At 45.9% G+C, this 20649-nt stretch overlaps 1 protein-coding gene across 1 annotated transcript in view; it reads right to left on the reverse strand.

The window, feature by feature from the left end:
* Nucleotides 1–20649, reverse strand: part of LOC139411379 (piezo-type mechanosensitive ion channel component 1-like) — an 80188-nt gene that overhangs the window by 53070 nt on the left and 6469 nt on the right. The window contains exon 2 of the mRNA XM_071157662.1: nucleotides 1766–1861. Within this exon, the coding sequence (XP_071013763.1) occupies nucleotides 1766–1861 (96 nt within the window). The remainder of the gene's footprint in view (nucleotides 1–1765; nucleotides 1862–20649) is intronic.

Here is a 20649-nt window from a genome sequence, read left to right on the forward strand (position 1 = left end):
GCTGGCTGGTTTATAAAAGCAATAAGGCACCTCGGGGTTAGTGGTATATGGCCAATATACCACATCTAAGGGCTGTATCCAGGCACTCTGCGTTGCGTTGTGCAACAGCACAACCCTTAGCCATGATATATTGGCCATATGCCACACCCCCTCTGGCCTTATTGCTTAAATAGTTGAGAGGAAAAAACAATAACTTATAAACCCCCAAAGATCCTGTATTTAGTTAAGTGATAATGCTCGAAAGCTGGTGTTTGTTGGATATATTGGCACGGGTGTTGTTCGCCGAAGGCCATCAAACCATGCCAATATATCCAACAAACACCGGCTTCGAGGGCATTATCACTTTTATCCAACAGGTTACCAACATATTCAAATAATGATCGACATATTTTCATTAAAAAAAGTTTATGATGAATTTATTTGTACTATTTCATCCTTCTACAAGATATAGTCCCGACACAAATCTAGGGTTGCTAGAGACGCGACCCAGTCGTTAGTTTTTTTTTATTCTGTATCTATGGACGCGACCCAGTCGTTCGTTCTTTTTGTTCTGTATCTATAGACGCAACCCAGTCGTTCGTTCTAAATGTTCCATTGCCATACTGACTGGCAACGTTCTTATCCGTTGCTTGTTAGCTAGCCAACTACGGCTAATTTATAGTCAAAAAGTGCAGCCAGAATAACAGCAAAGTAGCTGCATTTGTTTAAGCTGTTTTCTAGTGACATTTATTGGGACACATCCATAGCAATGAGCTAATGAGGCACGATTTAGCCTGGCATAGAAAATCTGCTCTCTCGATTGGACACTGTTGTTCAGAGGAGTTAGCCAACAACACAGCCAACACAATAACTTCAAACTGAAGCTGGAAAGACTGCAAACTTGATGCACTTCGTCTTGATTTACCTTTTTTCAATTTACATTTCTTTGTATATATATCCATAAAAATGATGTCAGCTGATTCATGATTTCGACTGGCTCTCTCTCTCTCGTCCCGACTCCCGACCCCTACACGTTCATTTACTGTGGAACAGTTGGAGATCAAATTTGAAAATTGAAATAATGTTGCAAATGTTGGAGAGACAGACAGTAAGGTTTATACAAATATCCACTGTTGAAAACTAAAAGTTAGTCTAAAAGAAATTTGATAGAATGTCTAGATGCTTTTTATAGTGGAGATCAAGTTTATAACTTCCCTGCCTGGGCTGGATGAGACAGTGGATTGCGCAATCAGATGGAACAGAGTAAATAGGCATTTTAACGTTGGAGATTTAGCCAGTGGTAACTTGTGGAATAGACACCAGCTGGAATGTGGTTTTAACCAATCAGCATTAGACCCACCCATTGTATAATGAAGTGTATCAGAGTTGCAGCCCAGTCCTCATAGGTTTGGAGGTAAAATATAGATAGAAGTTAGTGGTTAAGATTTTGCCATGTAATTTACGGAAGCTGTCTGAAAGCAACTACAACACATACGCTGTGGTATGTATGAGGATGTGAATGCTCTGAGATCCTGTTCCATTGTTTCACCCTTTCATTTTTTTGTTACCACAATTCATTTGGAATCGTATTGCACATGTTTTGTCTGGCTCTTCTGTTATATTGCACAACTTCCAAACATTGCACCATTTGATCAACGTCAATATCAAGGCTGCGGTGAGAGATCTCGGCATTCCCACATACAACCACACCTACCCACCCACGCCTGAAACTATTAAAACAAGCAGGAGTTACCAAATGAAGGGAAGGACTGGCGTGTTGTCATACCTCGTAGTGTGTGCTTGTTGGGCCACAGGAACCATGGCAGTAGCAGCAGGTAGAGCAGGTAGACCAGAGACAGGGCATTGTAGCGAAACAGGCAGGCTGGGGACACACAGAGGTCAGAGGTCAGAGGACAGGCACGACACAGACAAACATCACAGTCAATGACTGATACACAGCAATATTTCTGAGTGGTTGAATGGTCTAGGTACAAATCTGGGAATTGAGGTCACATTGATGTGTGGACTTCTGAATAAATCAGAGGAGACAGGAAGAAAGGGTGAGGGCTGAGACTGGGGTTGATTTAATGAACGCCTCTGCCTTTCATCAACAGGTCTCACTGACACACTCTGACACTTGTGATTGTTTGTAACCACATGCCTCACACATCCACATCCACACCTCCCTTTACTGGAAAACATCTAATGAGTCGACATACAGGCAGGGCTTTCTCAGGTCCCTGTGAAAGCAGCAGCGCTGGACTCTGTTAGCAGTAACACAGAGCTAGATGGCAGCCAACCGTGGCCTGCTCTGCACTAAACATTCCTTTAATAATAATGATTATAATAATAATAATAATAATAATAATAATGATGATTATTATACTGATAATACACCAGACCCTGTGTATTGTCCAGGCATAAAGCTGGTTACTCAGCCTGTGTTCAGTGAACTAGCTAGCTGCTGGTCATTTGAGCGGCTGCCAGGGGACACGAGGGCTTTCCAGACTGCCTGCTGGGCTGCCTTCACATCCCCTCTCCTCTTCTCTCTCTCCTCTCCCCGGCGGAGCTCTGAGACTGGAAGGGTGAGCTGGGAGCCCAGCGCTCTGATCCCCTGTGCTGTGCTCAGCCCCTTGTAACAGGCCTGGTTAGGATCCAGAGCACGAGTCCTGCCACAACCGTCCGTCTCACAGCATTTCATCCTCACAACCAACTCTCATCTGGCCCTCTGGGTCTCCCCCTCAGTAACCTAAAGTAGCAGGCGTAAAAGGAACGCCTAAGCAGGGTCTGAAGAACTCCGAAGCATTACGGTTTCTACCAACCCCAATGAGGGTGGCCCTACAGAGACCCAGCAGGGGGAAACAGCACTGCCCAGTGTCCACAGCTGACGGCTGAGAGCCCATCCCACACATCACAACATATCCACCATAATAATGCCTTGCAGTCAGTCACTGTACCCAGTACAGTACTGTGTCCCAGCCCTGCAGGCGCTACGCCCTGGCCTACAGTCTGCTATAGATCTATAATTAACACAACCAGAATGGGAGAACAAAGACAGGCTTTGTCCTATAAATGAGAGTCAATGAGCTAGCTAGCGTGTGGCACACAGCGCTGTTTGTACTAAGGATTTCACTGGCCCACTTGAGGGAGCCTTCCTATTAACTCTGGCTTAATTGTTAGCGAAATGGAGTCCCCCACTGGTACAACTTAAACAGCTCTCACTCTCTCCTTCTGTCATGTGGATCATATAGGAACAATATCTATTTTTATATAGCACACGTGCATAATGTCAAGTGTCATGTGCAGTGTAATGTCTTTAGCAAACTCAGTGGCAGAGAACCTGCCAATGATCGTGAGGATGGACCAGTTAGGCTGACAACATTGGCTGAAGGGCAAGTCACTGCGAGTTACTGTGTCACGTTCTGACCTCTATTTCCTTTGTTTTTGTATTTATTTAGTATGGTCAGGGCGTGAGTTGGGTGGGCAGTCTATGTTTGTTTTTCTATGTTTTGGGGCAGTTCTATGTTTTCGGCCTAGTATGGTTCTCAATCAGAGGCAGGTGTCATTAGTTGTCTCTGATTGAGAATCATACTTAGGTAGCCTGGGTTTCACTGTGTGTTTGTGGATGATTGTTCCTGTCTTTGTGTAGTGTTCACCAGATAGGCTGTATTAGGTTTTGAGTTCTCACGTTTCTTGTTTTTTTCGTTAGTTTGTTCATGTATAGTGTCGTAAATAAAATACAATGAACAACCACCACGCTGCGCTTTGGTCCGCCTCTACTTCACAAGAAGAGAATCGTTACATACTGTTTTGACTTAATGTACATATCCCCATGGTTACCTCACCCTCACATGATTTAACGTGACATGAGCTAATGCTGGGTTTCCCAAACTCGGACCTGGGCCCCCCCCCCCCCCACCCTGCTCACACGTTTTGTTTTTTGCCGTAGCACTACACAGCTGAATCAAATAATCAAGGCTTGATGATTAATTGGTTATTTGAATCAGCTGTGTAGAGCTAGGGCAATAAACAAAACATGCACCTGGGGGCTGATAAAAGTGACAGTCAACTCTGGTTTACTGGGTCGCTAGTCTCTGCCCGGCCAAGGGTGAGAGGTCCACCTCAGAATGTGTGTGGTTCAAGTTCATCTTTTCAACACTGAGGAACCACGACCACAGACTGCTGCAGGGCTGCTGGGAGGTTCTATGGCCAAAGACCAGCAGCCCTGGGTCTGTCTTTAATCAGCTGGTTCTGGATCAGATGCTGAGATCATCAGCTTCTCATCCCACAATCAACAGGCTTCGACAGAGAGCAGAGAGGGGGGGATGCCCCTAGTCTGCTCTTAGTTTATTGTAAATATGTGCTGCTAAAATATAGTAAGATTTTTTCCTTTCTATTAATCCCTCTCCCAGTCATTGAATCTCAAGTATCCTCGCTGAAATGTGCACACACACCCACGCACTAAACAAGCCGGTGACACAGTGCAGAAAAATGGGTCGCAACTCAACTGAAGCAAGGAAAAGTTAAACAGTCTGAGGAGTTCCTCCTGCGTTTCCTTCTTCCTTTCTTTCCATCTCCCTTCATCCATCTCCCGGACTGGCTGGCTGTCTGTGCACCTCCTCTGTAGCATATCCCCAGTGTTTCCATTCCCCTGCCTGCCTGGTAGCCTGACTGACTGACTGAGCAGCTACACTACACTACCTATTGCACCCAGCTAGGAAAGTAGCGGTCAACAAATCAGGATTACTTTATACAGTACGAACAGTGTACACCTTTCAATTACTGAAGAATCTCCTTATTAACAGTCAATGGGAGATGAGCGGTTCGGATGAGTAGTAGTAGTAGTATTATAAGTTCTCAAACAAACACACGCTTTCACACACACCAAACATCTACCAATCAGGTGTGGCGTGAGCGTGACAGACAGAGTACTGAGATCCTGTGGTGCAGAAACAGAGAGAAATGCCATGGGATCAAGGGAGCAATTAGCCATCGAGAGAGAGAGAGAGAGAGAGAGAGAGAGAGAGAGAGAGAGAGAGAGAGAGAGGAACCCACTCCTCAAAAAGCAGCACTACCTCACTCTGTTGTTCCTACAGGGTCAAAGCCCTAACATCCCAGGCTAGACTCCCACCACCAACGGCTCTAAATAGCAGAGCCCATAGACTCTCAAACTCTGCATCGGATAGATTCAGGAAATTATGGTAATTGAGCTTGGAAAACCAAACAGCATGCCGCAGAGTTGGGGTCGTGACGCACCTCTGAGGAACACACTCATAGTTGTGTGTGTCCCAGCTTGGTCTGTGCCCTGTGCAGAGTCAAACACGGTGAAAAGCTGGTCTCTATTGCCCAGGGCCTTATTATGTATGCTCTATGGTAAAACGCCTTTGGACTACACTTACGGTACTCCTTTAGAGGTAGCATTTATACTCCGCAGACATCACACTGAATTAAGTCTCAAGCTCTTCAGAGTTGCATAGCTATTTCTGGGAATAGTTTTCAAATGGATACCTGTGTGTCTCTGGAGCGCATCTCACCCTCAACATATATTTCACTATAACTCCTCTTTATTAGAGAAAATATTAAGAGTGGTTGTTTCTTGAGGGCCTTGATCACTGCCTAATCCATTACCATACCAAACCATGGACCAAACTACTGACAGAATGATGCATTGCAAACTGCAAAGACTAACAGACTTGTTACACGTTACTCTCTGAAATATCTTCCCATTACATAGTTGTAGACTCAACAGCAGTCTAATCCTCAATGTCAATAGACAGTCACACTTCTTATATAAAACCCCCAGTCCATCGCCACCCAGTCCAACTCCTGGCCAGACAGGCTCTATGTTTCCCATCTGGCATGCCGTTGTTTTATGGCTCCTGTGTTGACTGAGGGAGGAGATGTGGGCTCCTTATCTCCACTGACTTACAGTCAGGGACTCTCCTGTATTGAAATGTTCTTGCCAATCTTTCCAGGGCTTTGGCAGTTTTTCCTAAACTTGAGGTTGTTTACTGTACGGCAAATAGAAAGGTCTCCACAGAGTAATCCTGCTAAGCTGACTGAACATAAACCTGCATTGGAAGAACACTGAAGAGGGAGCTGACCTTTTACACTCAGGAGGTTTTCATTTTCTGGTGGACACTCAAAATGTCATCATCTCCATTAGGCAAAGCCTATTGGGAGAATCCAAGCTGCTGATCTGATCGCCGTTTTGCTACCGTAAGATTATGTTTAGGAAAAAAAAAATTGGTATCGTTTCTAAAAAAAAATGGCTTGAGTAGATAGTGGTGGTTGCATTGTTTTAACTGTATGGGCCTGTCTGTAAAGCAGTTTATCCCACATCAGCTTTAGATCAGCAGTGAATCATCTCAGATCACAGTTTTCAGTGCCTGCTGCCAGAGACAAATCTGATTAAAAGACGTTTCCAATGTGCGGAATTGCCACAGGTCATGAGCAACACACTCACAGTGGATCTGTCTAATATCAGAGCTAACGGATCGCAATACCTTCCACCCTCCAAGCATTTACAGTGTTTTCAGTGTAATGCAGTGGTGCTTCTGAGAACACGTGGCAAGACAGTGACTGTGACAAGTAGTGTCCCAGAGAAACCAACCCAGTCAGTTAAAGGCTCCTCTCGCTCAGACAAAGCACGGGGTTGACAAATACTAAGAGGCAGTGGTGCCAATATGATCCCTGCACTCCGCTGCAGCTTTCCATCCCCGGTAGTGTGGGCAAATGCCTGTTAATCAGATGGGCAGACACCCAGTTTTCAGGGACCTCCCCCTGGTCCTGACAGCAGGACCTCCTCAATCACATCTTAGCTTCTCCCTGGAGCTAGCTGAGTCATAGCAGAGGCACGGCAACATGACCGTGTCACCAAAATGTAACATGAGAGAAAGAAAACCAAATACCTAAGGCATGTCCTGCGACAAGGCAGGCACACACCACAAAACACTGTCAACAGAAAGTGCCACGTGACTGCAGCTCACATGTGCATACAGAATAGAGCTATCCCACCGCAGAAACACTACACAATACACACAACCCAGACGGTTCATTGCAGCCACATCAAAGGTGATTGAAAATGACACTTAACCTTTAGCAGCAGAAAACGGAGGGAGGAAGTTGAGAAAGCGAGGGAAAACATAAGAGGCGAGGCCAACTGCGATCACTTGGTTGGGTCTGAGAGCATGTGCGCCTGCTTGCCTTCCCGGCCCAGTGAAGCCAACAGCTACAGGACTCCAGGGGCCCACAGCTGGCCCTCAGTGACCCCAGTCTACAGGTATGTGAGCACAGCCCAGTCCGGCACGGGTCACAGAGACAGGAAGAGAGACGGCTGGAGAGGGAAAGAGGGGGAGGGGAGGAGAGAGAGGAAAAAAGAGAGATGGAAAGGAAGAGCAAGGGGAAAGGGAGGATATAAAGAGAGGGAGAGGTGGGGGAGTGAGAGAGAGATGATATGGGAGAGGAGTGGGTGAGTAAGCGTCTTGGATGAGCCAAGTGGGTAAAGGGTAGTGAGAGGAGGGACAGATACTGGAACATGGAAACATCTTCGGAATGAACAGCAGGGTGCTGATGTCAAGAAAAACATCTGGGAAACTCTAAACTGGCAACTTTGTAACCGTCCTTGTCAACCGTGGCTATGAGTAATCTTGCACTATAATTGGCGCTGTAACTGGACTAACTATGACGCAAAAAAAAAAGACAACACTAGATCTACATGATAAAGTTTGTTAAACACAGAATGGTCCTGAATGCAATCTTATGTTTCTTTCAAATTCATCATGATGGCCTGGTTCTTACTGGGCGTAATTGCAGTCATTCAAATTTTAGCTCCACAACACAAGGTCAGATCTTCAATATCATGGATAGCTGAATGACGTGTAGATCCCTCACAGAAGTTGAGTGTATTATGTACGTCTCTCTCATACAGCAGCGTGGGTTCAATGGGTCTCTATAGAGCCCTGTGATTCCTCCTGACTCTTTGGCTCTGGTTAGAATGAGTCACACAGAGGTCTTCCATTGCAGCAGTCCCAGATCTGCCGTCTTCAACATGTCTTGTGTTTTCACTACTATACAGCTGAAAGGACCCTCTTATTCAACTCACCAGTGGAAAGTACCCTAACTAGGCTCACTACAGTCTATCACCTGGGCATTCATTCTATTATTCTGCTGGAGTCTGCGTAGCTGAATAGAGGGGTTTAAGGGGAAATGTAGGGAGCAGTTTTCCATAGACGCCCCCAGTGTTCCATGATGTCAGCTGAGCTCAGGGAGAGAAACAATGGCTCATGGAAGCCATTAAGTAATCAACTGTGTGTTTAAAAAAGGACCCGATCTCCATGTGGACAGTGGGGTGATCAACTAATGAGGACGGCTTTATGTGATAATTCAAATAAAAATGGCCAGTCTGGATGTGACAGGGCTTACATGCTCTACTGCAACTCTCCGGTACAGTGGCAAAAAGCCACGTCCACAGATTTGGATCCACGGCTTAAAACCATATGACAGCAGCCCGAGATTGCCTTCTGATTGCGGTATAGCCTACCTATCCAATCCATTCATATCTACTAGGGTGAATGGGTTGTTCCCGGACTGAGGCCGGCCCAGGGAGCCTGACTGATCCCAGCTCCTCAGCTCCTCTGTTCTGATGGAGAGGAGATGGTGGGGAGCCAGAGTCAGGGCAGCTCTCCCAGCCAGACACAGAGCTGGGTTATAGAGGTGAGTGGAGAGAGACAACCCCTCCCTGGAGCACAGGCCGTGAATGGCTTCCAGGATGATGAATCCCAATGCCAGCTGTAGATCTGGCAGGCCCTGCATGAGGCCTAAAGCCAGGTTCCTCTGTCTTTCCCACAGACACACTGCACACCCTGTATGCTCAAATACTGAGCTCCCCACAGTTGTGAAAGACGTTAAACAAAAATCGTCCTGTGTGCCTGCGAGGAATTGGAAAATAAAAAGCGAGGAGAACTGACAATCTGAAAGCAACCAGCCCTCCTGTCTCTGTGTCTGTTCCTGGAGAACTAGCGGCCACTCTGACCTCCATTCTCGCTCATTTTCATGTTTCCAAACAGACAAATTTCTTTCGACAGACAAGAGTTAACTTACATCACTCTCAAACTTTCCCGTTTCTGCATGCTATTACCATGCTATTACTGCTAACATTTCAGAGAGAGAGAGAGTAAGTCAAGAATCATAACATACCCTTAAGGGTAGCAATTTAAAAAGGATACAAGCCATTCACGTGTGATCCGCGGGACAATAGTAGGGCCTAAACAGAGACAACCAGACAAAACTAAACAAATCAGAACAAAGGAGGGGAACTTTGTCAACTAGAATCGCTCTCTGAAAGACACCTTGCCGCAGGAATGAAAGCTTCACAAGGCCCATTGAGTATGTGTGGTGTGTGAATAAGAAATGGGGAACTTCAGCTGCCCTCCTGGGTAAAATATGGAGACTATTCACTCACTGAAATCTGAGAACATTTCTCAACAAATATGAGTCAAATTCTAACAAATTAGCTGGCATGGCAAGAAGTGCATGTTGCCAAGTCAATCTCTATTCATTGTTCATGCACATTGCAGCTCTATGAAACAATGCTCATTCTTCAATCCTCTAAACAATCACTTCCCCTTTGGTTTCCTTTCCCTCCGTGATGGGTGAAACTGTTCTACTTCTGTGCCAGCAGACTGGTCTCATAGACTAGACGTAACATAGTAAATGTAAATCCGAGACACTCAAATTAGTACGATATGTTACATGTGGTATGGTTACATAAGACAGGTTATTTCAAACAAAAACTAAAGTAGGGTAGTTGGGCGGGGTGGATGGGTGAACGCAAACGTCTAGCAACCCAAAGGTTGTGTTCGAATCTCATCAAGGACAACTTTCGCTACTTATTACTTTTTATCTACTTTGCAAATAAATACTTACCTAACCCTTCCCCTTTTAGCTAACACTTCCCCTAACCTTAACCCTTTTAGCTAACCTTTCCCCAACGCTAACCCTTTAACCTAACTCCTAACTTTAACCCAAACCCCTAGCGCTAGCTAACATTAGCCACCTAGCTAACGTTAGCAACAACAAATTGGAATTCATAACATACCATAAGTTTCGCAAATTCGTAACATATCGTACAAATTGCTATTCATAACTTATCGTATGAATTGTAATCCATAACATATCATACTAAATGGAGTGTCTAACATTTACATACAGAATAATACAAAATGCTCTGAGACCACTTGGGTGCCAGGGGAGGAAACAGAGAAGTTTTGCCCTTAAAATAGAAAATAAGCATCTAATATATGCCCCTTTCAAACACTATGAATATTTCCATTAGTATGAATGCAGTATCTTGTGACAAACAGCCAGGTCTGCCCTTTGTAAGACTGAATGGCCATGCGGTGCTCAAGGGGGGTATATTACTATTTCTGAATACATAACAACCCATCTAAATCACCCTGTTCTAAAGGATCAAAATGAACACCACTCTCCACCTATCTGTAGGAGACGTCTCCACCCGACGGACACGGAGAGCAAAGGCGTGTGCCATGTGGCACGAGAAGATAACAAGCAAGCAACCTGAACAGACCGTCACGCTCTCTCTCTCTCTTCACTCCCTCTTTGACAGTAAAGGCAGCAGAGGCTCTGGGAGCATGTGTGGGGAGGATATTGCACCACCACCTCAATTCAGATCCAGAACTCAGTCAGGCGACGGCACGAGGAAGCAATTTTCCATAAAATGGCCCATAACAGAAGCAGCATTCAGCGTGAAGAACAGAATGTGGACCCTGTCGTGAAAGTCAGAAAGCGTTTTGATATGCCCAGCACTCATCTCAGCCTGCTCTTTAACACTTCACACCCCTCTCTCTGACTCTGTACTCTGCCCCTCTCATCATTATCATCATCATCTGATGCCTGCCTGACAAACAGGGAGATTAGGGTCATTATGAGGCATTTTGTAATCCCGTTATTGGAGGAATGGAAAGTAAAAAGCACAAGGCTTGTCAGGGCAAGTGTGTGAGGAACGCTTACAGAGAGGCATAATCTAACATGTTAAATGGTGTTGTCATGACGAAGTCGGGTCCCTCTCCTTGTTCGGGCGTGTTCGGCGGTCGACGTCACCGACCTTCTAGCCATCGCTGATCCATTTTTCATTTTCCATTGGTTTTGTCTTGTCTTCCATCACACCTGGTTCCAATCCCATCAATTACATGTTGTGTATTTAACCCTCTGTTTCCCCTCATGTCCTTGTCGGTGATTGTTTGTTGTATGTATTGGTGCAAGTTATGTTCTGGTGTGCGATGGGTTTTGCACCCTCTTATTTTATGTTGTATATTTAAGTGTTTGTATATTCATTAATACATGAACCAGCTGTAATATCATCTTAAAGATGTATTATAAAAGGTGTTGTATCATTTCAGCCAGTAGTTTTGAAAGTAGCGCTCACAAGTCAAAAATAGGTCCCTGAAAATGGTGCACAATTGTGTAGTCATCCATTTCGTATATGTTATGTTCTGCAAAAAATTATTATATGACAAGAGAATAGTAGAATAATAGTGAAGACATCCCAACTATGAAATAACACATATGGAATCATGTAGTAACCAAAAAAAAGTGTTAAACAAATCAAAATACATTTTAGATTTTTCAAAGTAGCCACCCTTTGCCTTGACAGCTTTGCACACTCTTGGCATTCTCTCAACCAGCTTCACCTGGAATGTTTTTCCAACAGTCTTGAAGGAGTTCCCACATATGCTGAGCACTTGTTGGCTGCTTTTTCTTCACCCTGAGGTCCAACTCATCCCAAACCATCTCAATAGGGTTGAGGTCGGGTGATTGTTGAGGCCAGGTCATCTGATGCAGCACTCCATCACTCTCCTGCTTGGTCAAATAGCCCTTACACAGCCTGGAGGTGTGTTTTGGGTCATTGTCCTGTTGAAAAACAAATTATAGTCCCACTAAGTGCAAACCTGATGTAGACATGCTGGTTAAGTGTGCCTTGAATTCTAAATAAATCAATGTCACCAGTAAAGCACCCTCACACCTCCTCCTCCATGCTTCACGGTGGGAACCACACATGCGATGATCATCCGTTCACCTACTCTGCGTCTCACAAAGACAGCGGTTGGAACCAAAAATCTCAAAAGGACAGATTTCCACCGGTCTAATGTCCATTGCTCATGTTTCTTGGCACAATCAAGTCTCTTCTTCTTATTGGTGTCCTTTGGTAGTGGTTTCTTTGCAGCAATTTGACCATGAAGGACTGATTCACGCAGTCTCCTCTGAACAGTTGATGTTGAGATGTGTATGTTACTTTTTATTTGGGCTGCAATCTGACGTGCAGTTAACTCTAATGAACGTATCCTCTGCAGCAGAGGTAACTCTTGGTCTTCCTTTCCTGTGGCGGTCCTCATGAGAGACAGTTTCATCATAACGCTTGATGGTTTAAGCGACTGCATTTGAAGAAACTTTCAAAGTTCTTGAAATTTTCCTGGATTGACTGACTTTCATGTCTTAAAAGTAATGATGGACTGTCATTTCTCTTTGCTTATTTGAGCTGGTTCTTGCCATAATATGGACTTGGTCTTTTACCAAATAGGGCTATCTTCTATATACCATCCCTACCTTATCACACCACAACTGATTGGCTCAAACACAGTCCAAGTGACTACATCATGAAGCTGGTGGAGAGGATTCCAAGAGTGTACAAAGCTGTCATCAATGCAAAGGGTGGCTACTTTGAAGAATCTAAATATATTATGAATTGTTTAACACTTTTTTGGTTACTACATGATTCCATATATGTTATGTCATAGTTTTTGTTTTCACTTTTATTCTACAATGTAGAAAATAGTCAAAATAAAGAAAAACCCTTGAAATGAGTAGGTGTGTCCAAACTTTTGACTGGTACTGTATATGTTCTTCGTGCAATTCACATGACATGTTACGAATTTGTAAGTGCTTAAGATCCTGTTCAATTTCTAATTATTCTCTTCATAAAACAACTCACTGAGGTGAGGAAGCGCAACTTCCTCTCCCTTACACACACGCTGTGTCATATCCTTTTGGCTTGGAGGGACTGGACCACTGGGCCTATGGGCAGTTGGCCTGGCTGCAGACCCAACTCTGCCCAATGCCCTAGATATCCGAGAGGGTTTTCTCTGGCCGTGGTCAGCCAGCCTCAGCCCCAGGCAGCCAGTTAGTTCAGCACATCTAAATACGGGCCTGTGTGACCGCAACAGGTGTTGGACATTGAAGCTCCATGCTCCTCATTAAAAAGCGCTTTAGCACTCCCGTGTCTGTGGTGTCTGGCCAGCATGAGGCCAGAGCGGCGGTCTGTTATCTGGTTAGCGGTCAGCCAGAGGCATCAGCGGGAAGTCAAATTCTCATTTAAAGATTAACCTCCATATGTATCATGTTTTACTGCGGCCTGAAAGACAAAGCTCTGAAGCCGGGCCAGTCACACACCTGTCCTTGGCTCACTGTTAATTCACCAGTAATGAGTTTGGATGGTGCTGTCTGGTGTCAGATTCCAGACCTAACATACAAACAGAGTGGTTTTGGGGGCTAGCAGAGAAGCTAGTCTTCCCTGACTGAGTCCAAGTACTGTAGATAGATGCGTGAGTCAGAGCATTTAATTGAACGCTCAAGCAGTGTGTTTATGATTATGGCACTATGTGTTGTTGAAGTTCAACTTCCTCCCACTCATCTCAATCCAATTGTGCTGACAGAAGCAGCACCTACATGGAGGATTATGTCTGAGTTCAGTCAAAGGACACTCATGACAGCACCTTCACAGCTGTGTGTGTGTTGTGTGTGTGTGTGTGTAAGAGAATAGTGAGATAAACCGCTGCCCTAATGAAGATATGCAGAAACTGATTGTCCCCCAAAAATTCCTGATCACACTTGTAGTCGATGTTATGGCTACATTAGCTAGCACAGCTCATGCACAGAAACACTTCATCAGGTCTAACGGTCGTAGCGCACCGAACTGCGCACGTGAAGGCCGTCAAACCAAACGCACTCCTTCAATATAAAATTGTCTTTGACAAAAATAAAAACCTGTCAGTTTGTCACTTTCACGAGGATGTAGTAACAACAGGTTCAGCTACTTAAGAGATCGGCTCGAATCTAGGTTTTGCATTTAGAATTTGAGAAAATAAAGAATACATTTTTCACTTCTCCCATTGACTTAGCAAACCTAAGTCTGGTCTGTCTTGTCTGCTTGGCAACGTGTTCCTGGAATTATCGCATGTGTTGCACCTCAAGGTTTGAAAACTCAGTGCTAATTCAGTGTTTCCCGAATACTTACACTGGTCAGAGTGTTTCACTTGGTGTGATAAAATAGTTGATCAATTGCTCATAGGGAACAAAACTTAGTGACAAACAATACTGATGATGCATCTCAGGCATTGTTTGAATACATTTTGGTAATTGATTAAGGCAATAGCACAGATCAACATACACTTGCTTGGGGCCAATTTGCACTTTGGTCTTCCAACGCTATTGATCACATCCTACAAGTGTTAATGACCCACAGATATAACTATATCACGGTCATTCAAATTTCAGACATTTTTCATCATTCATTTGGTTTTATAGTCGTGAGAAGTGTTTTGGGTTCATCTGCAAGAAGACCAGGGGAAAGTGGATCTTCGCAGTTATAATGAACTGTCCCCTTCATGATTCAGTAACTACTGGGGCAGTTCATCAGTATGGGACAGAAAACTTTCAGTACTTTCTCCATGGAATTTGAGGGTAGATTTAACCTAAATACATACGTAGCTAGAACTTTTCTCTTTCCTCCTCCCAACTTAGGTATTTCTGGCTGAGCAGCATTTCTTCTAGTCTATATTTAATTTTCACAAAGCACAGCAACCAAAAGCATGTGACTTTCCAGAATGCTGCTGTGACTATGTTTCAAGTCAGAGTTGACAAACATACCATAAGCATCTCAGCTATTAATTAAAGGCAACACAAAAGCCATGGCCTTATTTTCTTCTCTAGACACACTTGGATCCCAGTCAAACTTTGACACTGAGAGAAACACTGCCAAGCAGTTGAGAGCTCTAACCAGGATTTGTGTGGTGATGTGTGATTATCAGTTTACCTGTCAGTTTGTGATGTTTTGGAAACCCTGACATGCACTACATATACACACAAGTATATACACATATACACACAAGTATATACACATATACACACAAGTATGTGGGTACCTCTTCAAATTAGTGGATTCGGCTACCACTTTGCGGCTGTCACGTTCTGACCTTTATTTCCGTTGTTTTGTATTTATTTAATATGGTCAGGGCGTGAGTTGGGTGGGCAGTCTATGTTTGTTTTTCTATGTTTTGGGGCATTTCTATGTTTTCGGCCTAGTATGGTTCTCAATCAGAGGCAGGTGTCATTAGTTGTCTCTGATTGAGAATCATACTTAGGTAGCCTGGGTTTCACTGTGTGTTTGTGGGTGATTGTTCCTGTCTCTGTTGTCACAGGATAGGCTGTATAGGTTTTTCATGTTCCGTTTGTTGTTTTGTAGATTTAAGTTATTTAATGTATCGTTCATTTTCCATTAAAGAACATAAGTAACCACCACGCTGCTTTTTGGTCCGCTTCTCCTTCTACAGACGAACGTCGTTACAGAATCACCCACCACAACAGGACCAAGCGGCGTGGTAACGGGCAACGGCAAGAGGAGCAGCAGGAGAAGCAGTGGGAGAGGCTGCACTATTTGGAGAAATGGACATGGGAGGAAGATTTGAATGGTAAAGGACCCTGGGCTCAGCCAGGAGAATATCGCCGCCCCAAGGAAGAACGGGAGGCGGCGAAAGCGGAGAGGCGCCGGTATGAGGAGGCAGCGCGGCGTCGTGGATGGAAGCCTGAGAGTCAGCCCCAAAAATTTCTTGGAGGGGGGGGGGGGCTAACAGGGAGTATGGCTACGCCAGGTAGGAGACCTGAGCCAACTTCCTGTGCTTACCGGGGGGCTAGAGAGACCGGACAGGCACCGTGTTATGCTGTGGAGCGCACGGTGTCCCCAGTGCGGGTGCACAGCCCGGTGCGGTACATTCCAGCTCCGCGTATCGGCCGGGCTAGAGTGGGCATCGAGCCAAGTGCCATGAAGCCGGCTCTACGCATCTGGTCTCCAGTGCGTCTCCTTGGGCCGGCTTACATGGCACCAGCCTTGCGCACGGTGTCCCCGGTTCACCCGCATAGCCCAGTGCGGGCTATTCCACCTCGCCGCACTGGCCGGGTAAGGTTGGGCAGGCTCGGTGCTCAAGAGCTCCAGTGCGCCTGCACGGCCCGGTCTATCCGTCACCACCTCCACGCACCAGCCCTCCGGTGGCAGGTCCCCGCACCAGGCTGTCTCTCCGGCCCATCCTTACAGGGGCTCCCTCTCCAGCGCTGCCGGAGTCTCCCGCCTCTCCGGCGCTACCAGAGCCTTCCTCCTCTCCAGCGCTGCCGGAGTCTCCCGCCTCTCCGGCGCTACCAGAGCCTTCCTCCTCTCCAGCGCTGCCGGAGTCTCCCGCCTCTCCGGCGCTACCAGAGCCTTCCTCCTGTCCAGCGCTGCCGGAGTCTCCCGCCTGTTCGGCGCTACGAGAGCTACTCTGCCCAGCGCCAGCTGAGCCTCCCGTCTGCCCAGCGCCGCCAGCGCCGCCCGTCAGCCAGGGGCCGCCAGCGCCGCCCGTCAGCCAGGGGCCGCCAGCGCCGCCCGTCAGCCAGGGGCCGCCAGCGCCGCCCGTCAGCCAGGGGCCGCCAGCGCCGCCCGTCTGCCAGGAGCCGCCAGCGCCGCCCGTCTGCCAGGGGCCGCCAGCGCCGCCCGTCTGCCAGGGGCCGCCAGCGCCGCCCGTCAGCCAGGGGCCGCCAGCGCCGCCCGTCAGCCAGGGGCCGCCAGCGCCGCCAGTCAGCCAGGGGCCGCCCGAGCAGCTGCCGCCCCTCTGTCCCGAGCTGCTATCGCCCCTCTGTCCCAAGCTGCTGCCGCCCCTCTGTCCCGAGCAGCTGTCCCTCTGTCCCGAGCAGCTGCTTCACCTCTGTCCCGAGCTGCCCCTCTGTCCCAAGCAGCCCCTCTGTCCAGTGGGGTCATTGAGAGGGGTGGCCATGGTGAGAAAGCCACGGAGGCGGACAATAAGGCGGACTAAGACAATGATGAAGTGGAGTCCGCGTCCCGCGCCAGAGCCGCCACCGCGGACAGACGCCCACCCAGACCCTCCCCTATAGGTCAAGGTTTTGCGGCCGGAGTCCGCACCTTTGGGGGGGGGGGGGGTACTGTCACGTTCTGACCTTTATTTCCGTTGTTTTGTATTTATTTAGTATGGTCAGGGCGTGAGTTGGGTGGGCAGTCTGTTTGTTTTTCTATGTTTTGGGGCATTTCTATGTTTTCGGCCTAGTATGGTTCTCAATCAGAGGCAGGTGTCATTAGTTGTCTCTGATTGAGAATCATACTTAGGTAGCCTGGGTTTCACTGTGTTTGTGGGTGATTGTTCCTGTCTCTGTGTTTGTTGTCACAGGATAGGCTGTATAGGTTTTTCACGTTCCGTTTGTTTTGTAGATTTAAGTTATTTCATGTATCGTTCATTTTCCATTAAAGAACATGAGTAACCACCACGCTGCTTTTTGGTCCGCTTCTCCTTCTACAGACGAACGTCGTTACAGCGGCTGCGCCGTTGTTGCTCCTAAACCGTTCCACTTCACAATAACAGCACTTACAGTTGACCGGGGCAGCTCTAGCAGGGCAGCTATATTACAAACTGACTTGTTGGAAGGGTGGCATCCTATGACAGTGCCACGTTGAAAGTCACTGAGCTCTTCAGTAAAGCAATTCTATTGCCAATGTTTGTCTATGGAGATTGCATAGCTGTGTGCTCAATTTTAAACACCTGTCAGCAACGGGTGTGGCTGAAATACTGTAGCCGAATCCACTCATTTGAAAGCGTGTCCACATACTTTTGTATATATAGTGTACATATGTGCACCAGGAGGACAGTAAGTCAATAGACTCCCCCACAGTTCTGGCACAGACTGATAACCACTTCTGTTGCACAGACCCGGTTACAGCCTCTTAAGTGCACCACCATCTGAACCAGACTATTACTCACCCAGATACAACGTCTCATCATCCAGCACCCTTTAACCTAACAAGACTGAAGTCCCTGCCAAGTTCATCAGTGTTCTACGTCAACTTCTCTTTAGTAGAGCAGCTATGAGATCATTGTAGTTTCTCAGGTCATTGTGCCCACGGTGACACACAGGTTGTGTGTGTGAAACCTGCAGCTTAAGCAATGAGCACGCTAACAAACAGGATGTGACACACTGAATATCAACATGAACATCCAGAGGAAGGGAACACATGGAGATCCGGCCATTCACACCCATGGCCATCATCCAAACACAGAGTAAAACTCATAGAACCGTCACACACGTTTCTGGTTGAAAATGCTTCAATATTCACTCACTGAGTTTTTAAAAATAAGGAAACTTCAACATTGTGTGAGGTTGAATGATAAAACAGATTTTTCTTCTCCTCTCTTCAAATAGTTGAGTATGTTAATTAAATCATACAGGGGTTTTCCTCCGTCTTTGTTGTGAGTACTGCACTAGACGTATGAGATACCAGATCCAGTCTCAGGAATCTCTGGAGATCCCTTCTATCTCCACTGAGTTAGGTCAATCTGCTCTTAGTTTTTTGTCACCTTACTTGTGGAATAATCTCCAAGGCTCTCTAAAGTTGGTTGACTTGGTGCCACTAGGGCAATTCAAAAGGCTGATTGAGGACCTATTTACTGAAGAATGTGTTTGTTTTCAATGACTGTGTTTTTCTTTTAGTGTATTGATGTGAATATTAATGTATATTGATTGATGTGTTTGATGGGTATACAGGGCTCATCTGAGAAAGAGACCTTGGTCTTTAAAATAAAGGTTAAATAAAAATACTAAAAATGAAACAGCTGATACACATTCAAAGTGTGACCAATCTGCCATTCTCATCACTGCCCCAAAGACAGACACCACGCGCAGAACACTTACCGAATTGTCTCCCCAGTAGCAAGGCAGTTAATCCCCAACAACAACTGCTCCCTGGACACCGATGACGTGGACGTTGATTAAGGCAGCCCTCCGCACCTCTCTGATTCAGAGCGGTTGTGTTAAATGTGGAAGACCCATTTCAGTTGAATGCATTGTTGTGCAACCGACTAGGTATCCCGTCCTTTCACTTCCTTATTCTTAAATAAAGGTTTAATTAAAAAAATTAAAATTAACGTACATGGGATGGAAAGGAAACTTACACTCAGGACTGTGTGTGTGTGTAACCGATGTGAAAAGTCGAGCCCAGATAGGGGCGAGGAGAGGGACGGAAGCTAAACTGTTACATGTGGAACACATTACTGCATTTGGGAGTAATAACCACATTGAAGCGTGGCATCTATAGCAGGTTGTGCATTCTCTAACCGCGTTATTTGATTTGTCTGTTCTGTACTTGGCAGAAAAGTCTTAGTTCATCCTTTTAATCAACAGTGAGACTATTGCACATTACTCAACTTTCCCATGAATATTGTAATGTCTTCGTTTTATGAATCATCAAACTCAAAGTTTAGTAAATGCAAGAGGGCATAGGACTTTGCATTGACTTTTAGAGAAGTTGACTTGCCAGTCTAAAAGGTGGAAGCACGAGATTCGTCTCAGGATGTTGCCATGGCACTCATCTTTACCATGGTAATACCATGGTAAACAGTCTGAACGTCTGGGTGTGGTCGAGACACACAGAGGGCCGTAGCTACAGCCAGTGGAAATGACAACAAAATAAACTCCACTGAGTAACGGAAAACCATGACATGCTTGGATTCAACGTTCAAACTACCATACATGAACATGTAACTGACTTCATGTATACTGAACAAAAATATAAACGCAACATGTAAAGTGTTGGTCCCATGTTTCATGAGCTAAAATAAGACTCCAGAAATGTTCCATATGCACAAAAATCTTATTTCTCTCAAATTTTGTGCCCAAATTTGTTTACGTCCCTGTTAGTGAGCATTTCTCCTTCGCCAAGATAATCCATCCACCTGACAGGTGTGGCATATCAAGAAGCTGATTAAACAGCCTTATCATTACACAGGTGCACCTTCTGCTGGGACAATAAAAGGCCACTCTAAAATGTGCAGTTTTGTCATAAAAACGCCACAGATGTCTCAAGTTGAGGGAGCGTGCAATTGGCATGCTGACTGCAGGAATGTCCACCAGGGCTGATGCCAGATAACGGAATGTTTATTCCTCTACCATAAGCCGCCTCCAACGTCGTTTCAGAGAATTTGTCAGTACGTCCAACCGGCCAAAGAACTGCAGACAACGTGTAACCACGCCAGCCCAGGACCTTCACATCCATCTTCTTCACCTGCGAGATGGTCTGAGACCAGCCACCAGCTGACCAGCTGATAAAACTGTGGGTTTGCACAACCAAATAATTTCTGCACAAACTGTCAGAAACCATCTCAGGGAAGCTGACAGACAGCGTTTATGACATCATGTGGGTGAGCAGTTTTCTGATGTCAATGTTGTGAACAGAGTGCCGCATGGTGGCGGTGGGGTTATGGTATGGGTAGGCACGGTACGGACAACGAACACAATTGCATTTTAGTTGATGACAATTTGAATGCAGACATACCGTGATGAGAT

This window comes from Oncorhynchus clarkii, chromosome 6 (assembly GCF_045791955.1).
Source record: "Oncorhynchus clarkii lewisi isolate Uvic-CL-2024 chromosome 6, UVic_Ocla_1.0, whole genome shotgun sequence".
NCBI lineage: Eukaryota > Metazoa > Chordata > Actinopteri > Salmoniformes > Salmonidae > Oncorhynchus > Oncorhynchus clarkii.